At 37.1% G+C, this 17,791-nt stretch overlaps 1 protein-coding gene across 5 annotated transcripts in view; it reads right to left on the bottom strand.

Annotated features, from left to right (window-relative positions):
* Positions 1 to 17,791, bottom strand: part of ZDHHC2 (zinc finger DHHC-type palmitoyltransferase 2) — a 71,981-nt gene that overhangs the window by 31,291 nt on the left and 22,899 nt on the right. For 4 of the 5 annotated variants that reach the window (XM_009243556.4, XM_054561231.2, XM_054561229.2 and 1 more), the window contains exons 2-4: positions 12,593 to 12,619; positions 10,984 to 11,078; positions 1,788 to 1,908 (exon numbers count right to left, since the gene is read on the bottom strand). In XM_009243556.4, the coding sequence (XP_009241831.1) occupies positions 1,788 to 1,908; positions 10,984 to 11,078; positions 12,593 to 12,619 (243 nt within the window). Of the gene's footprint in view, positions 1 to 1,787; positions 1,911 to 7,481; positions 7,515 to 10,983; positions 11,079 to 12,592; positions 12,620 to 17,791 lie in introns of all 5 variants that reach the window. The other variant, XM_054561232.2, reaches the window with a different exon arrangement.

Here is a 17,791-nt window from a genome sequence, read left to right as displayed (position 1 = left end):
CCTAAGGAAATTTTTCTGATGCTTTTTCAATTGTCAGTAGTTATAATAAGGCTCACAAAGGGTACAAATATGTCCACGTTAATCAAAATAAATAGAATGTCTCCCTCAATTAAACCAATTTATTTCCTGTATCCTGTTATTTATCAAAAAAAGTTTTAAACTGAACTAGGAATAAGGACACCAGGTTTTTGCACCTTTTACTGTCACTAACTAGCTTTGGAAACTCAGCAATACTTTATTTCTAGGGGGCTTAAATTTCTGCAGTATTTGTTTAGACTTACAGGGTAAAAATACCTAAACATGTATAAGCACATCTCTGTCTTTGTAGGATAAAACCAAGGTCACAATATTAACCGGGAAATTGCCACTTGATGATCAAGAACCAGTGAAAACCAAAAGGATAAAAATTATGTGTGAGACTTATAGTTAGATTCAATTATGATTCTACAGTGAGTCAGAAACAAATATAAGTAATATAAAAACCTTTTTTTTTTAATTTTTTTTCTGAGATGAAATCTCACTGTCACCTAGACTGGAGTGCAGTGGTGTCATCTCAGCTCACTGTAGCCTCTGCCTCCTGGGTTCAAGCAATTCTCCCACCTCAGCCTCCTGAGCTGAGTAGCTGGGACTACAGGCGTGCACCACCAGGCCCAAGCTAATTTTTTTGTATTTTTAGTAGAGATGGGGTCTCACCATGTTGGCCACGCTGGTCTCGAACTCCTGACCTCAGGTGATCCACCTGCCTCGGCCTCCCAAAGTGCTGAGATTACACGTGTATGAGTCACCACACAGAGTCACAAATCTTAACGAGTTTTTCCTGTTTTTTTTTTTAAACATTTTTGATTTATTTTATTTTTTAGAGACAGGGTCTCACTCTGTCACCCAGGCAGCAATGCAGTGGTGCAATCACAGCTCACTGCAACTTCTAACTCCAGGGCTCAAGCAATCCTCCACCTCAGGCTCCCAAGTTGCTGGGATTATAGGCAAAAGCCACTGTGTCTGTCCATTAATGAGATATTTTATATATATTTTTCATACTAAGTCTTTGAAACCGTGTGTATTTTATACTTAGAGCACATCTCAGTTTGAACTGGCCATACTTCAACTGCTCAACAGTCACATGGGGCTAGCAGCTACCATAATGGACAGCACAGCTCTGAAGTCACAGAAGTTCTGGGCAAGTCTTGGTGGGTAAGCATCACTAGTCCATGTACATCAGTTTTAAGACAACTGTTTAGCTGGATAGTTGTCAAATTACCTTAAAATATGTCCCAAGTAAGAGATTTGTTAATTTATTGCATTTGTAAGAAAATTTTAAATATAGATAAAAAATTATACCAACACCTAAATGAAATTTTACATCACCTATATGACTGCTCTAAATTTATGAAAAAATACATGTAAAAGTATTCATTTTATATTCATTACAGATACTGCTGCCTTAAATTAAATATGAATAGGAAAATCTACAGTTAAAACCTTAAACATGAGTACTACTATAAATCAAGATTTGAGCAGTTCTCACATCTTCACTGAGTCATAACTAAGTAGGCAGAACAGGATGAAAGTCAGTTCTGATTTCCTTGAGATCTTTTTGCCGCAGTGTTATTCATGTTTCCATTCTGTTTTATGGAATCATACAGGAAAGATTTAACAGCAATCCAAGAAATAACACAGTATTCTGAAATGAGTGTTTTACCATTTCAAGTACATAAACACACTTTCTTACAGTCACCTTAATGATGTTATTTGCATACCATTGTAAAGCACTCATTACTGACATTTACCTCCAGACATGGTCCTGGTATAGATGGGAAGGTCCTTGGCTGCTCGCCTAAGAACTTCCTGATGGGCTTCTCCTCTTGACTCTCTCTCCAACAAGTCTTTCTCCGCATAAGAGAGATGGAACTGTGGAATACATTTAAATCTTAATCAGTATTTTCAAAGAAATTATAACATACTGGTCTTCTCTACCATACCCAGAAAAGGGTATTTGTAAAATATTAATGGTATATTGTACATTCAAAGAGACGATAGAGTTTGAAATCTGGGCAAGTCTGTTCACCTCACAGGTCATTCATTTGTGCATCTAGAAAAAGGGGTATAATCATCATCATCATAATACAACTATACCTACTTCCTCTGGTTTTTGTGTAACTCAAAAGGAACAGAGTACATAAAAATGCTTATAAACCGTAGAGTTCCAAAAAAAATGTGTTATGTTGATAGATAAGATGGCCCAATGAATAAATATAACTCAATGAATAAATTTTTCGTTTAGATCATTAAGAACAAATGTAGAAAATCCATTAAGCATATTTTCTTATCTAAGTGAGTTTTAACTTAGGGATAATCCTTATATAAAATCTCCCCCAGCACTTCTAAAGGGTCTAATTATTCATTTTACTTCTTATACTGACAATTTGGCCCAGCTAATTTTAAAATATTTGAGAAAAATAAAATTTGGGCTTCTGTTTAATAATATGTATATAAATATTTATCTTACACACACACACACACACACACACACACACAGACACACATACACCTGTATAAATTTCTATAAATGTGCGCCAGGAGACATGTACAAGAAAAATCTCAGTATCATTGTTTGAAATACAAAAAAACTAAACACAACTCAAATGTCCATCAACAGGATGATGGATAAATTGGAGTATGATATCTCCAAATAATCGAATAGTACCGGCATTTAACAATAAACTATAGCTGTGTATAGCAAAGGAAAGAACCTCAGTATATTGAACAACATTAAACAATCTTATAGAACATATATATAATGATTCCATTCATATAATTTTAAAACCAGCAAGCTAAACAACATATACATTGTTGTTTAGAGATAAATGTATATGTGATAAAATTATAAAGAAAAAAGAATAATAGGAAATGCAGGATAGTTGTTACGTTTTGAGGAATTAAGGGAAACAGCTGGGAGATGCACAGCAGAGATGGAAAATATGAACAATGTTTGACATACTGGCTCGGTGGCTGCTTAGGTGTTCTCACTTAATTGTTCTTTAAGTAGTGCATTGTATATACGTTTTTGTACATATACAAAAATATGTATAAAATATTTTACAATTTAAAAAACTTCAAAAGTGATACGTCAGTGAAAGAATCTACTATAAAGACTGATGCACACATACGTTTACTGCGGCACTGTTCACAATAGCAAAGGCTTGGAACCAACCCAAATGCCCATCAATGATAGACTGGATAAAGAACATGTGGCACATACATACCACAGAATACTATTCAGCCATAAAAAAGGATGAGTTCATGTCCTTTGCAGGGACATGGATGAAGCTGGAAACCATCATTCTCAGCAAACTAACGCAAGAACAGAAAACCAAACACCACATGTTCTCACTCATAAGTGGGAGTTGAACAATGAGAACGCATGGACACAGGGAGGGAACATCACACACCAGGGCTTGTCGGGGGGTGGGGGCCTAAGGGAGGGTAGCACTAGGATAAATACCTAATGTGGATGATGGGTTGATAGGTGCAGCAAATCACCATGGCACGTGTATACCTATGTAACAAACCTCCATGTTCTGGGCATGTACTCCAGAACTTAAAGTGTAATAAAAAAAATGCTAATAAGCCACTGATGGACTATTAAATTTAAAAAATGGGAACAGGTACACTCTGAATACCAAAAAAAACTAAAAGGTTTTTGACTGCAGTCTTTGGATCTGTGATGGCATCTCTGGACCCGGCCAGGGCCTGAGCAAACTCTCTACCCTGAAGGGAAGGACCCAAGCCTGGCTGATTTTACTACCTACTGACTGCAGAGCCCTTCAGCCTTGGGCAAACATAGATGTGGGAGGCAGGTAGTGGACATAATGGGCCTTGGGCGAGACCCAATGCTATCTTGACTTTGGGTCTGACTGAGCACAGTCCCAGTGGTGTTGGCCACAGAGGTGCCATGTCACCCCTCCACCAGCTCCCGGCAGCTCAGCACAGAGAGAGAGAGGCTCTGTTTGTTTAGAAGAATATAAGGCAGAAGAACAAGAGTCTCTGCCTGGTAATCCAGAGAATTCTTTCAAATCTTATCCAAGACCACCAAGGCAGTACACATCTACCAGTCTGTAAGAACCACAGTATTACTGGGATTGGGGTACCTCCTAATGCAGATGCAGCTTAGATCACAACACCTAACCTGGAAAGCCTTCCCAAGGAGGACAAATACTAAAATTTATATGGAATCACAAAAGACCCAGAATAGCCAAAACTATCCTGAGTAAAAAGAACAAAACTGGAAGACTCACATTACCTGACTTCAAATTATACTACAGAGTTTAGTGTAGGGGAGTAACCTAAATAGCACGGTACTGGCATAAGACTAGCATTTGTACATAGTAACCAAAATAGCATGGTACTGGCATACATAGACCAATGGAAAAGAATAGAGAGCCCAGAAACAAATCCTTACATCTACAGTAAATTCATTTTCAACAAAGGTGCCAAGAACATACGCTGGGGAAAGGGCAGTCTCTTCAAAGCGCTGCTGGGGAAACTAGAAATCCATATGCAGAAGAATGAAATGAGACCCATATCTCTTGCCCTACACAAAAATCAAAATGGATTAAAGACTTAAATCTAAGACCTCAAATCATGAAACCAGTAAAAGAAAACATTGGGGAAACTCTCCAAAGCATTGGTATGGGCAAGGATTTCTTGAATCATACCCCACAAGCACAGGCAACCAAAGCAAAAGTGGACAAATGGGATCACATCAAGTTAAAAGGCTTTTGCACAGCAAAGGAAACAATCAACCAACTAAAGAGACAACCCACAGAATGGGAGAAAGTATTTGCCAACTCCCCATCTGATAAAGGATTAATATCCAGAATGTATAAGGAGCTCAAACAACTCTATAGGAAAAAATCTAATAATCCAATTTAAAAATGACCAAAAGATCTGAATAGACATTTCTCAAAAGAAGACACACAAAAGGCAAACAGGTATATGAAGATGTGCTCAACATCCATGGTCATCAGAGAAATACAAATCAAAACTACAATGAGTTATCATCGCACCCCAGTTAAAACAGCTTTTATTCTAAAGATAGGCAAAGGGCAGGTGCAGTGGCTTATGCTTATAATCCCAGCACTTTGGGAGGCCAAGGCGGGAGGATCATTTGAGCCCAGGAGTTTGAGGCCAGCCTAGGCAACATAGTGAAATCTCATCTCTACAAAAAATAAAAAAAAAAATTAGATAGGCGTGGTGATGCATGCCTATAGTCATAGCAACTTAGGGGGCTGAGGTGGGACTATTGCTCAAACCCAGGAAGTCAAAACTGCAGTGAGCTGTGATTGCAGCACTGCACTCCAGCCTGGCCAACAGAACAAGACCTTATCTCAAAAAATAATAATAAAGTAAAATAAAGGCAATAACAAATGCTGGTGAGATGGTGGAGAAAAGGGAACCCTTGTAAACTGTTGGTGAGAATGTAAATTAGTACTACTACGATGGGTTTCTCAAAAAACTAAAAATAGAGCTACCATATGACCCAGCAATCCTACTGTGAGTATACACCCAAAAGAAAGGAAACAAGTATGTTAAAGAGATAATCTGCACTCCCATGTTTATTGCAGCACTATTCACAATAGCCAAGATTTGAAAGGAACCTCAGTGTCCATCAATGGATGAATGGATAATGAAAATGCGGTGTTTACTTACACAATGGAATATATTCAGCCACAAAAAAAAGAATGAGATCCCATCATTTGCAACAACATGAATGGAACTCGAGGTCATTATGTTAAGTAAAATAAGCAGGGCAGAGAAAGACAAACTTTGCATGTTCTCACTTATTTGTGGGAGCTAAAAATTAAAACAACTAAACTCACAGAGATAGAGAATAAAAGGATGGCAACCAGAGGCTGGGAAGGGTAGTGGGGAACTAGGACAGAAGTGGGGAAAGTTAATGGTACCAAAACCAAAAAAGTTAGAAAGAATGAATAAGGCTGGGTGCAGTGGCTCAGGCCTGTAATCTTAGCACTTCAGGAGGCCAAGGCGAGTGGATCACTTGAGGTCAGGAGTTCCAGACCAGCCTGGCCAACATGGTGAAACCCCATCTCTATTAAAAATACAAAAATTAGGGCCAGGCGCCATGGCTCACGCCTGTAATCCCAGCACTTTGGGAGGCCGAGGCGGGCGGATCACGAGGTTAGGAGTTTGAGACCAGCCTGGCCAACATGGTGAAACTTCGTCTCTACTAAAAATACAAAAATTAGCCGGGCGTGGTGGCAGGCACTTGTAATCCCAGCTACTTGGGAGGCTGAGGCAGGAGAATTGCTTGAAACCGGAAGGCAGAGGTTGCAGTGAGCCAAGATTATGCCATTGCACTCCAGCCTGGGTGACAGAGCGAAACTCCATCTCACCAAAAAAAAAAAAAAAAAAAAAAAAGAATGAATAAGACCTAGTATTTGATAGCACAATAAGGTGGCTTCAATCAATAATAATTTAATTGTACATTTTAAAATAACTAAGAGTATAATAGGATTTTTTGTAACACAAAATACAAATGCTTATGGTGATTGATACCCCATTTACCCTGATGTGATTATTACACATTGCATACTGTATCACAATACCTCATGTACCCCATATATACCTATTAGGTACTCACAGATTTTTTTTTAACTACAAAGAAATTCAGAATGTAAAGTGCTTGAATTGGTGTAATGGATTTTTCTCTTTTTTCTTTTTGCCTAGTCTTCATTTTCAAAATATAATTTAGTGCAGTTATATTACTTTTATATTGAGAAAATCTTACCAATGAAAAACTATTATCACTTTAACAATCTTGCTATGAAAAGGGCAAATTTTAATTCACATGTTCTAAGTTCAGGATCTTCATTTTACAAGCTAGAGGTCTCTAACAGCTGATCAATTAAAAGAATAGCCCAAGACCTTGCGTTTTATAAAGGGAATATTCTAAGGTTCTTAACCACCAGACAAGGGCTCTTTTTTCCTAACAGTGGTCTCCAAACTCTTTTGATCATGTTCCCCTAACCGTAAAAAATTACATGAGATCATACTGCTAACAGATGAGTATTTACTAGTATATATTCTTTTCTTTTTTTTTTTTTTTTTTTTTGAGACGGAGTCTCGATCTGTCGCCCAGGCTGGAGTGCAGTGGCGCGATCTCGGCTCACTGCAACCTCCGCCTCCCAGGTTCAAGTGTATTGGTATATATTTTATCAGCTAATATCTTATGTACTTCATATACAAAACTTTAAAAAACACAAACATTAAATGAATAATATGTAAAAAAATTTTTGCTATATTTTCCCCCATGCTTCAATTGAAGTCCTGGGCACTCCCACCCATTGTGCTTGCTCTCCATACTAGAGCATGGTGTAGCGAAAAGAAAGTGTCCTTAAGGGTTGAAAGGACTTTTGTTTGAACCTTAGCTCTCCCACACAGTAGCACTAGACACCTTAAGATAACTGTTTCATGTTCAAACCCAGTGGCTCCATCTGTAAAATAGTAAAAAATAATATCTATCTCACACAGTTGTATGAATAAGGCACGTCTTATTCATGTGTAGAAAAATCACGCAACGAAGCCTGATACCATTATAATGTCACTGTCATCAATTTGACTGTTCCTTCAATGCTGTGTTCTTTCTTCCATGTTTGTGTTTCATATCCTTTTGCCACTCTGTCCAATCCACTATTTCAAACCTTCTCTACTCTCCCAACCCTTAATTAACCCACTTACATCTTCATTGTTAGCCAATGATGTCATATATAATTTTAGAGAGAAGTTAGAAGTCACTTCAACTTCCCGCCAAGGCCATAAAAATAAACCTGCATCTGTATGCATAACTTCTTCCCTACTTTCAGTCACCTAAAAAGTATCTCTTGAGTACCTTCTATAGGTCAGACACTGCTTTAGGCACTGGTGATGAAGCAGTGAACAAAGATAAATTTCATGCCCTTATGGAACCTACATTCTAGTGATGGCGTATTTTTAAAAGTATTCAACAAATAAATATGGAGTGTGTTGCATGATGGTAAATGTTATGGAGAAAAATCCAGGAAGGTAAGGTGCAGGGAATGCCAAGGGTAGTGGGGTTGTTATTCTATGCTGAGTCATCAAAGACAGCCTCAATGATAAGGTACCATTTGTATAAAGACATAAAAAAAGTGAGAGATTTGCCTTGTCTTTTGAAAGGATCACTTTGGCTACTGTGTTGAAAATACACAAGAGGAGGCAAAAAAAAAAAAAACAAAAACCGAACATAACAAAATACCAAAAAAAAAAAAAAAAACCAACAAAAAGAAACCTGTTAAGACGCTACTGCAAACGTATAAATGAGAGAGGATGGTGGCTTGGACCGGGGCGGGAGCAGGGAGCAGTGCAGCACATGAGTCCACACTGTGGCCATACTCTGAGGGTGAGGGTACAGAATTTTCTGATTGACTAGATGTGGTGTCCAAGAGAAAAAGAGTAGCCAAGGATGACACCAATGTTTCTGGCCTGAACAGAAGAGTGAAACTGTCATTACTGAGATAAGAAAACTTTAGGACTAGGAGAACTGGGGAATTAAATGAGAAATCAGAAGTTTGTTTTCAGTTTTGTTGAACCTGAAATTTCTATTAGATGTCAAATAGGTAGCTGGAAATGTGTCAGGCATTTATTAGCAAGCACCAGGCTAATATATTAATCTAAGAGCTGCGGCACTGGGGTGACACATAAAGTCACAGAACTCAATGAAATCCACGAGGGAATAAATGCAGGTATATAAGAAGAGAAGTCCAGGGATTAAGCTCTGGAACATTCCAATGTTGTGGCAGTCTAGGAGCTGAAGAGGAACCAGCAAAGGAGACCAAGAAGGAGCTGCCAGTATGAATGGAAAAAAAAATATTATTTCCATGAGAAAGGGGTAAGAATATTTTGGAAAGGAAATAATGCCATGTTGTATACAGGAAACTATGTGTAGTTAAGAACTACTAAAGCATAAAGTCAGAAATTGAGACAAGAGCTGCTATTGCTAGGCAGAAGAGACTGAGCTTTCCCCTGTGGGATATATGGAATCGCAATAGATACAAGCAGTAGGGGGAAGATATTACATTGGTTTTTAGGAGGACCACTCCAGCTTCAGGGTATTGGATGAAGTTTTGTGGGGTTCTGGGAAGGAAAGGTAGGCAAGGCTATAAACAGAAAACCTTAAGATGGTTTTCCAGTATGACCAGACAAACATTGCAAAAAGTAGATGATAGGCCATCAGACACAAACTAAAATGAGAGAAACATAATTATCATTATAATATGCAAGTACAGACTAAAATTACGGTATTCACAAATGATCTGCTTGTTTTAAAATAACCAAATTACCAGGAGAAGGATACAATGTCTCAGACAAGGGAGATGATGAAGACCCAGAATTATAGCAGTGATCAACTGCCCATTAACTGACATAAGAAACAGATGAGTAACAGTCTGGGGAAGGAGAAGGTGATGACGTCTGTTTTTGATGTTTTGTATTTGAGGTGTTGGTGGAATTATCAAGAAGCTATGCTTGGCAGGGGGATAGATAAGTGTGAAATTTAAGGGGGAGTTTAGAACTCAAAACAGATTTGGGAGTTATCAAAACAGAGGTTGTATGTAAACTACCAGAGTGGATGAGACTACCTATGATAGAAGTCTGTATTTTTCTTCAAACCTACTACTAAGGACAGGATGAGGGTAAGAGAGATGATGGAAAAGAAGCAAATATGGTAGGAGGAAGGAAAAAAAAAGACTGGGAAAGAAAACGAAGTGGAGAACAGAAGAAAAACAGGCAATAGATAGAGCATTCTAAGCCAGGCATACCATTAATTCTGTGCAAACATCTATGGTTTTTACCATCCTCTCCCAAGTCAAATAGCATATTTATTGGCTTTTTTGACCAAAGTTGCATTTCAAACTGATTACTTCAGTAAACAGTCTACAGTGATGCTTTTTTTTTTTTTTTAAACTTGGCTTACTAAAACTACACTGTTATTAAAGTTAGCAAAGTATATTTTTATTCAACAATGTACTGGGCTATACGCCAAGGATACAAAAATGAGTGAGACACAATTCTTTGCTCCAAGAACATTTAACCAGGATGCATGATCCAGAAACAAACAGAATGATCTTTTCAACATGCAAATTTGATCCATCACTCTACTTAAAACCCTCTGGAGCAGAGATTGCTAGTTGTCTCTCAGTAACCATATTTCTCTTCTCTCATGATTAACATGGTCATTGAGAAGAAAGACTACACTCCCCACTTCCTTGTGGGTAGATGTGGCCATATAACCAACTTCTAAACGTAAGCGGAAATGACATCAGCAATGTCTAGAAAGTGTTCTTGAAGAGAAGGACATTTACTTCTCCTCTTTCCTACTTTCTTTGGTCTGCTGGCTACAATGTAGATGTGATGGTTGGAACTGCAGCGTCCCCCTTAGACCAAGAGGGGACCTTGGAAATGGAGGCTACACATGGCAGAGAAACAAGATAGAAGGAGTGTGGGCACCTGAAAGCTGTGGACTAGCTACAGACTTTTTGAACGCAGAGAAGATTAGCTAAGCCATTATTTTGTTGTTGTTGGTTCTGGTGGCTGATAACCAACTAATACACCTTTAATATGATAATTATCATAGAATTATGTCTACCTTCTAGCTCTATTTTATTATCTATCTTTGTCTACCTATCCATCCATCCTGATGTCTGACTCTAAACTGGAAATGGAATTATAACAGATTTAATACAGAAAATGCAGTGCTCATCTGGTGAAAAAAATAATATTTCCAGGTGAAAATTCAAGTATTTATTAACAGACATATTAATTTTTTTAATCTAAAAAGTCACTATACTCAATAAGTTTGCAACATTAAAAATAAAATTAATTCTTCAATAATACATCGGTATTATTGATTTCTATCTTTAGAATAATTTTGTTAATATTTTAACTTACTTCTTTTGAAGGATTCATTGGTAATGTAAATATAGTTTTCCAGTATGACCAGACAAACATTGCAAAAAGTAGATGATAGGCCATCAGGCACACAACTAAAATGAGAGAAACATAATTATCATTATAATATGCAAATACATACTAAAATTATTATATTCACAAACGATCTGCTTGTTTTAAAATAACCAAATTACCAATTATAATACATTATGAAAGTTCCTTTACTTTATACTAGAATAAACACAACTCAACGAATTTATTTCCAAAGCCAAGAGTTTTTTACAAAAATTCCTAAATGCATAATGAGATCTATGCCCATGAATAAAAGCCGCCCATCTGTAGACAGACCATCTATTGGCAAAATCACTAACAAGGACCTTTTCTAAATTGTAAAAATGAGACAGTTACGCCTGCAACTTTAAACAGCAAACACAGCACTCAAAACAAGTGTTAAAACACTCAGGCTTTAAGAACTCTGCTTTACTGACATAGATAACAAAGGTAGTTCCTATTTGAGAAGCTGTTTGCTTATTTGCTTGGCTCTAGTCAAAGCTGGTGTAATGATAACATATTTAAACGGAGAACATCTGGACAAAGAGATTTCCTTCAGTGGGAGTTCAAGTGTCTTATTTATCACATGGGACAATTGTTTTAAAAAAGTGTACTGAATACTTTTTTCAGTAATGCATATAAACACACTCTGGGTGGTGTTATAAAGTCTTGAAATACTATCCAAAATTTTCTTTTCTTTCCTTTTTTTTGAGACAGGGTCTCTGTCACCCAGGCTGGAGTGCAGTGGGTCACTGCCACCTCCGCCCTCTGGGGCTCAAGTAATCCTCCTACCTCAGCCTCCTGAGTGGCTGGGATTACAGGCTTGCCCCACCACACCTGGCTAATTTTTGTATTTTTCTTTTTTTTTTTTTTTTTAAGTAGAGACAGGGTTTCACCATGTTGGCCAAGCTGGTCTTGAACTCCTGACCTCAAATGATCTGCTCGCTTTGGCCTCCCAATGTGTTGAGATTACAGGCGTGAGCCACTGTGCCCGGCCCAAATTTTAAATATTAATTTTGTATATGGTGATAATGATTCCTTCTGTGTAATACATTAATACACAATTTAATTCTGTAAGATATCATTGAATAAAATATGCTAATTTAAATATAGCATATTTGGCATTTTAAAACTTTAATAGCAATTTTTAATTTTTCTAAAGAATGATGATACTCATAGAATCATTAAAAATTTGAATTATTCAATAAGGCACTTAAATCGGTGTGAGATGACTAAAGCCAACAACATTTTTCATAAATTATGTAGGTGACTCATTTACAAGTTAATAATCTGAATTAGGAAAGGAAATTGTTGATATCCCTATACCTCAAAGCCTTAAGAATCTCTGGCACAATGACAGCCATTTCAGGATAGAATTCTTTGCCAAGTGTCTGACAGAATTCAATCTGCAAACTTAAGAGAAATGAGACATCTTTAACCCTAGCTTGTCTCCACATTCTCAAAGAATAATTTATTAATCCCAACCAAATCAAAGTGAATACAATTGGTTTTTTCAAACTATTTTAAAAATCTATAACATTAATATAATCTAGCTTACCTTGTTCGCCAGTGTTTTCCATGGACACTGTAAAGAGAAAAAAAGGTAATAGGTTATATGAAGCTTATGGTAAACAGGGCTTGACACAGACATAAGGCATTTACGTAGCTTAATAATTTGGCTTCCCTTCAAACCAACATTCTCTAAATATTTATTCAACTTTATCTGGAGGACAGGTGAGCACAGTGTGGAGAGAGGGTGGAGGAAAAGGCTGGAGGCTGCAGTCAGCCATGGCTCCATTGTGCACTTCAGCCCTGGCTCCTGTGCTGCAGAACAAAACTTGTCAAGTGTGCCCCTTGGGGGTCTTATTTCTGTATCATTTGGTTGATTGGTTTTCCTTCCAACTATAGAGTTCAGATAAAAGCAATGCTCTCCAGGTCATTACATTTCCGCAGGCATTTATTGCTCTTGATAAACTGGCAACCACCTGGTGAGCTTTCCACAAAGAATAAAATGTTGTGTCCAAAACAGATACTCTTTTATTCCCCCTAATTCCTAAAAGTACAAATGCTTATGCACAGTGACTTTACTTGCTCCCTACTGCACAATGAGAGACCAGGCAGTGCTGGGAAACTGCCATTCCTCAGGGGCTGTTGTAAATATTCCAAGCTAGCAGGTATTATAGATTAGGACAGGGGCCACAAGCGCTAAAGCAAGCTGCGACAAGAAGCTGTATTTAGTAATCAAGGCATTTGTATGCCTTTTGTATTGTCTATTTGTTTTCCCATTTGGTCTCTCTCTTTGTACTACAGTCTTTGGAAGTTTTGCCCTATCTCAGCTGTACCAAGTCTGACTTTGTATATTTTTGTCCTTATTCAGCTTTTCGAAAGGGCACAGGATCTCAGGACTTGGTGCTGGAATGAAATGTGCTGCCTTCTGAAGCCTGGAACCAGAGGGTAGTGTGAGAAGTGTTTCAGATTGCTCAGTCCAACCAATCTCCTGCCCAAGAGAGCTACAGAATATAAGTTCAGGCATTTCTAGAGCTAGCAGAAGCCCGTAGTTTTTTAGAGGGCAGCCCGTTCCATTGTTGGATTGCCGTAAGAATAAGAAAATTCATCCTTCCAGGGTGTTGAAATTTGCTGCTTTGTGACTTTTACCTGTGATATCGAGGCTTCCAAACCATAGCAATAAACAGAAGATCTAAATGACAGATCTTCACATATTTGATGTTATAGTTCCCCCCCTTAAATGTTCTAGTTTAAACCAACTAATATATGGTTTCCAGATCTCTTACTAACCTAGACGTGGCACCTGTAAATGCTTCCTAGGTTCTCCACTCCTTTTAACATTTCTGATCTCCAGAATGAGACAGGCAGGCGTGGATAACCTTTGATTTACGAATGGCCTGTTCTACAAGTCTGCTTGTAAGTCAGAGGCTAGTCAGAGTTTGCTTTCTCATAGAATCCCTGAAGCGGCTCATCTGAGTGGTACAGGAAAGGCTGGAGGCAAGCCTGTTTTTTAATATCTGACTCCACCGCCACAGGTATGCATTTCTCTCTAGACACTGACTACACCCTGTCTTCAAAAGTGCTCCAAAATTGACAACTCTTTTCTGGATCAAAATTTCCAATCCTTCAGTGGAGCTAATCTAAGGAAAGGAAAAGCAATTTGACTCCATTTGTGCATTTATATATGAATGACCCTTACTGACCATTCCAGACGTGCTGGTGCTTGCATAAAAACGTGTTTGCTATTCTGTTGACTTGAGTTGAGAGAACTGAAAACTGTAAAACAAAATGACATTTTAAAAAAGGTATAGTTAGGGGCTGGGCATGGTGGCTCACACCTGTAATCCCTGCCTTTTGGGAGGCCAAGGCGGGTGGATCACCTGAGGTCAAGAGTTCAAGACCAGCCCAGTCAACATGGCAAAACCCCGTCTCTACTAAAAATACAAAAAATTAGTCAGGTGTGGTGATGTGCGCCTGTAATCCCAGCTACTTGGAGGCTGAGGCAGGAGAGTCACTCGAATCCGGGAAGAAGAGGTTGTAGTGAGCCAACATCGCGCCAGTGCACTCCAGCCTGGGCAACAGAGCGAGACTCTGTCTCAAAAACTACAATAACAAAAGAGGTGTAGTTGGTACAAGTTGCTAATCTTTTTGGCCTGGACCACTACTCTATAAGCCTGATATGTAAAGACTTTGTTTTTAAAGCTATTATTATTATTATTATTGCCATTCACAGCTTGCTTTTCCCTAAATGTAATTCAAAATCCACAGATGTTCTATTTTTTAAAAAGTACACAACTTACACATAAATTCATCCTTATAGTAAATAATTGTGTAACATCTGTAGAATGAAATGGAACAGTTCAAAAGGCTGTATCCAATTACACTTTCGCCAAGATTATGAGCCTGTTCAATTTCCTGTAAACATAAGTCTGTTTAATTTTTGTCAACATCATAGTCCTAAATAAAAATCATTATTTTAGCGTTCATTTCCCTTAGTATTAGTGCAGTTTGGCATTATTTTTAAAATACTATGATTGGGACTTCCTTTCTCTTCTAAGTGAATGATTATTTTTCTATTGGCCTACTTAGTTATTGAGAGCCTTTTATATATTCTGGGCAGAAATCTCCTATCTGTTAGGTATATATTGCAAATAAAGTTGCATATAGCTATTTTAAATGATTTAATAAGTACTAGCAACATTTTTATCACCAGCAACATTTTTATCACTTGCCACTGATTAAGTAACATTATCCGGGTTTGCAAATTAACTTATTTCATTAACAGATATATGGACTATACAAGGTTTTACTTTGTGATACTCAGGAAATCAATGTTCTCTCAACCATGTTTACTTAATTAGTAAATCAGTGATTTACCTTGTAATTTTCAGTTTAATGGCAGAGTTGTCAAGTTCAAAGTTTCCTTTCTCACAGTGTAAAAACACATATAATACAAAGTTATGGTCAAATGCAAATATTTTTGTTCAAAAGTAACTGTTTAAGAAAAGATTGCTCAAATTTAGCCTCAAACACTTTTCTTATATATGTATATAAAGATAATATACGAAAAATAGAGACTCATTTTTGAAACAATATAGATGGTAATCAAATATAATTTGATTATTTATAACCGTACAAAAACTAAATAGCAATACTGAACATAATTGGGACAGGTCTTCTAAAAATAACTATTGGTTTTAATGTGGATTTTGAGTTTTAATCCAGGATTATTTAATTTTCTTACTTCACAGACAGAACTTCAGTTTAGTTGATTTAACAATGATGCTGATACCTATTCTCCAATTTTACCATAGAGAAACTTCAAGTGCTGTATAGCTTTCTTTATCCCATTTCCTTTAAACCAGCTATTGAGATAAATTAATAGTTATTTCAATTTTGTCAACAGAAAACTGTGGTTCACTCAGTTTTTACTAAAGCAAATGAGCTTTATTCTCAAAGTCACAATGAGCAGCACATTAATTCTATCTTAGAAATTCTTTTATTTTCAATTTAAACCTTTCCTGCATGTGACAAAAATGTTACAACTTCGGGCTCTGCTGGATCATATTAAAATTAATTCCTCATTAAAGCACAAGAACTGGCATAGAGCATCTGCCCCATTAATGTTTACTGAGTAAGAGACTGACTTAGACAAACAGACCATGACAACTAATTTGAATCACATAAAACTGGTATATCAAAGCGGACATATGAGAAGTGTTCGTTTTTCTTTTGTGGGCATGAAAAACTCAAGAGAAACGTTATTTCTATTCCCATGTTAGCTTAGCACACTGTACGACTCAACTCATAGTTGACAAAAGCGAAAGTAATCTCTTCTGTGAGGTGAAGAAAACACTTCTCTAAAGAGAGGAGAGAGGGAGAAGACAAAATGGTTCCTGTTCCTTTAAAAAGGAAAAGGATGAGGGAGATACTGGCTTCAACTGGACTTCAAGCAACTTTGAAAAAAGACCGGGTCTATAAGTTTACAGGGTTCCCTCCATTCCCACCTTGGTTTTGGTTCTTCCTTAGTATTGTACTTTTTTATAGTTGAATTTGTCAAAATGGAAAAGAGATTATTACTAAGCATAATGCACCAAAGAGCAACGGCTGGGGATAAAGAAGGCAAGGTCCAATCCCGCCTCTGCCACTTGCTCGCTTACACAAGCTATCCCACTCATTCCACTACAAAATGAGGGTGATCACCGCAGCAATAGCATTAGGGCTGTAGTGAGAATTCAAAGGGAAAATAAAAGAATGTACTTAACATAGTGCCTTGTGTAGAGTAAGCCCCATGAATGTACAATTATATCATCTTTCATCTTGATAATATTAACTGTAATGTATAACATATAGGAAAGGGGGCTAAAAAATGAAGACAAATTACAAAGAGAAAAGTAATATTTGTACAAGCTCCTGAAAGAAATAAATGCAAAATGTTGAATAAAAATAGACTTGGCGAGTGAAAATAAAAGGTGAAAAATAATGTAAATCTGAATTATCTTATAAGTCAATTGACTTTTTAAACGGATGTGTCATTGCAGAAACTTGTTTAAACCAAAAAGGTGGTCTTCATTCTTAACACAGAGTAACGATGAGATGTTAAAACTTCGATCTTGATGTGACAGTTAGTCCTTCTGAGAACTTATATGTGAAATAATCTATTTTGGATAGGCACTGTTTAACTTAATGAATAAAAACAATTACTTTTTTTAAAAAAATAAAGACCTAAATCTTATATTCACCCCAAAGAAGTTAGGTGCAGTTTATTCCTGGGAATTAAGAGAATTGCTACTATTACACTAAAATATTTACCAATCCTACATCTGGTGGATGGTACCATTCATACCACCTAAATACACACAATAGGAACACTGTGAATCACAATTTTAATTTTAATTTCAAACACTTATTTGCCTAATTTTATCTTGGATTAGCCTAATTTCTTTTTGGTCCATGCCCTACAATGATAATATTTTGCTTTAGCAATTTCTAATCTTCCAATATACCTCCAGAACTTCAAGTTCTTCTGTGATTAATTGTGGGAATTGCAGCACTTTCTTGGCGCTGATGGTATACAGGAAGAGAGAAAGTGAAAAAGGTAAATTGCTACTATAGTTACCAAGAATGTTCCTGTTTGCCAAAAGTAAAATGATAGCCTTCAGGAATTACATTTTGGGCTGGGAGGCCCACACATGTAATCCCAGCACTTTGGGAGGCCAAAGTTGGAGGATCACTTAAGGCCAAGAGTTGG

This window comes from Pongo abelii, chromosome 7 (assembly GCF_028885655.2).
Source record: "Pongo abelii isolate AG06213 chromosome 7, NHGRI_mPonAbe1-v2.0_pri, whole genome shotgun sequence".
Classification (NCBI taxonomy): domain Eukaryota; kingdom Metazoa; phylum Chordata; class Mammalia; order Primates; family Hominidae; genus Pongo; species Pongo abelii.
Note: the sequence above shows the minus strand (reverse complement) of the source record. Positions and strands in the feature narration are given on the sequence as shown.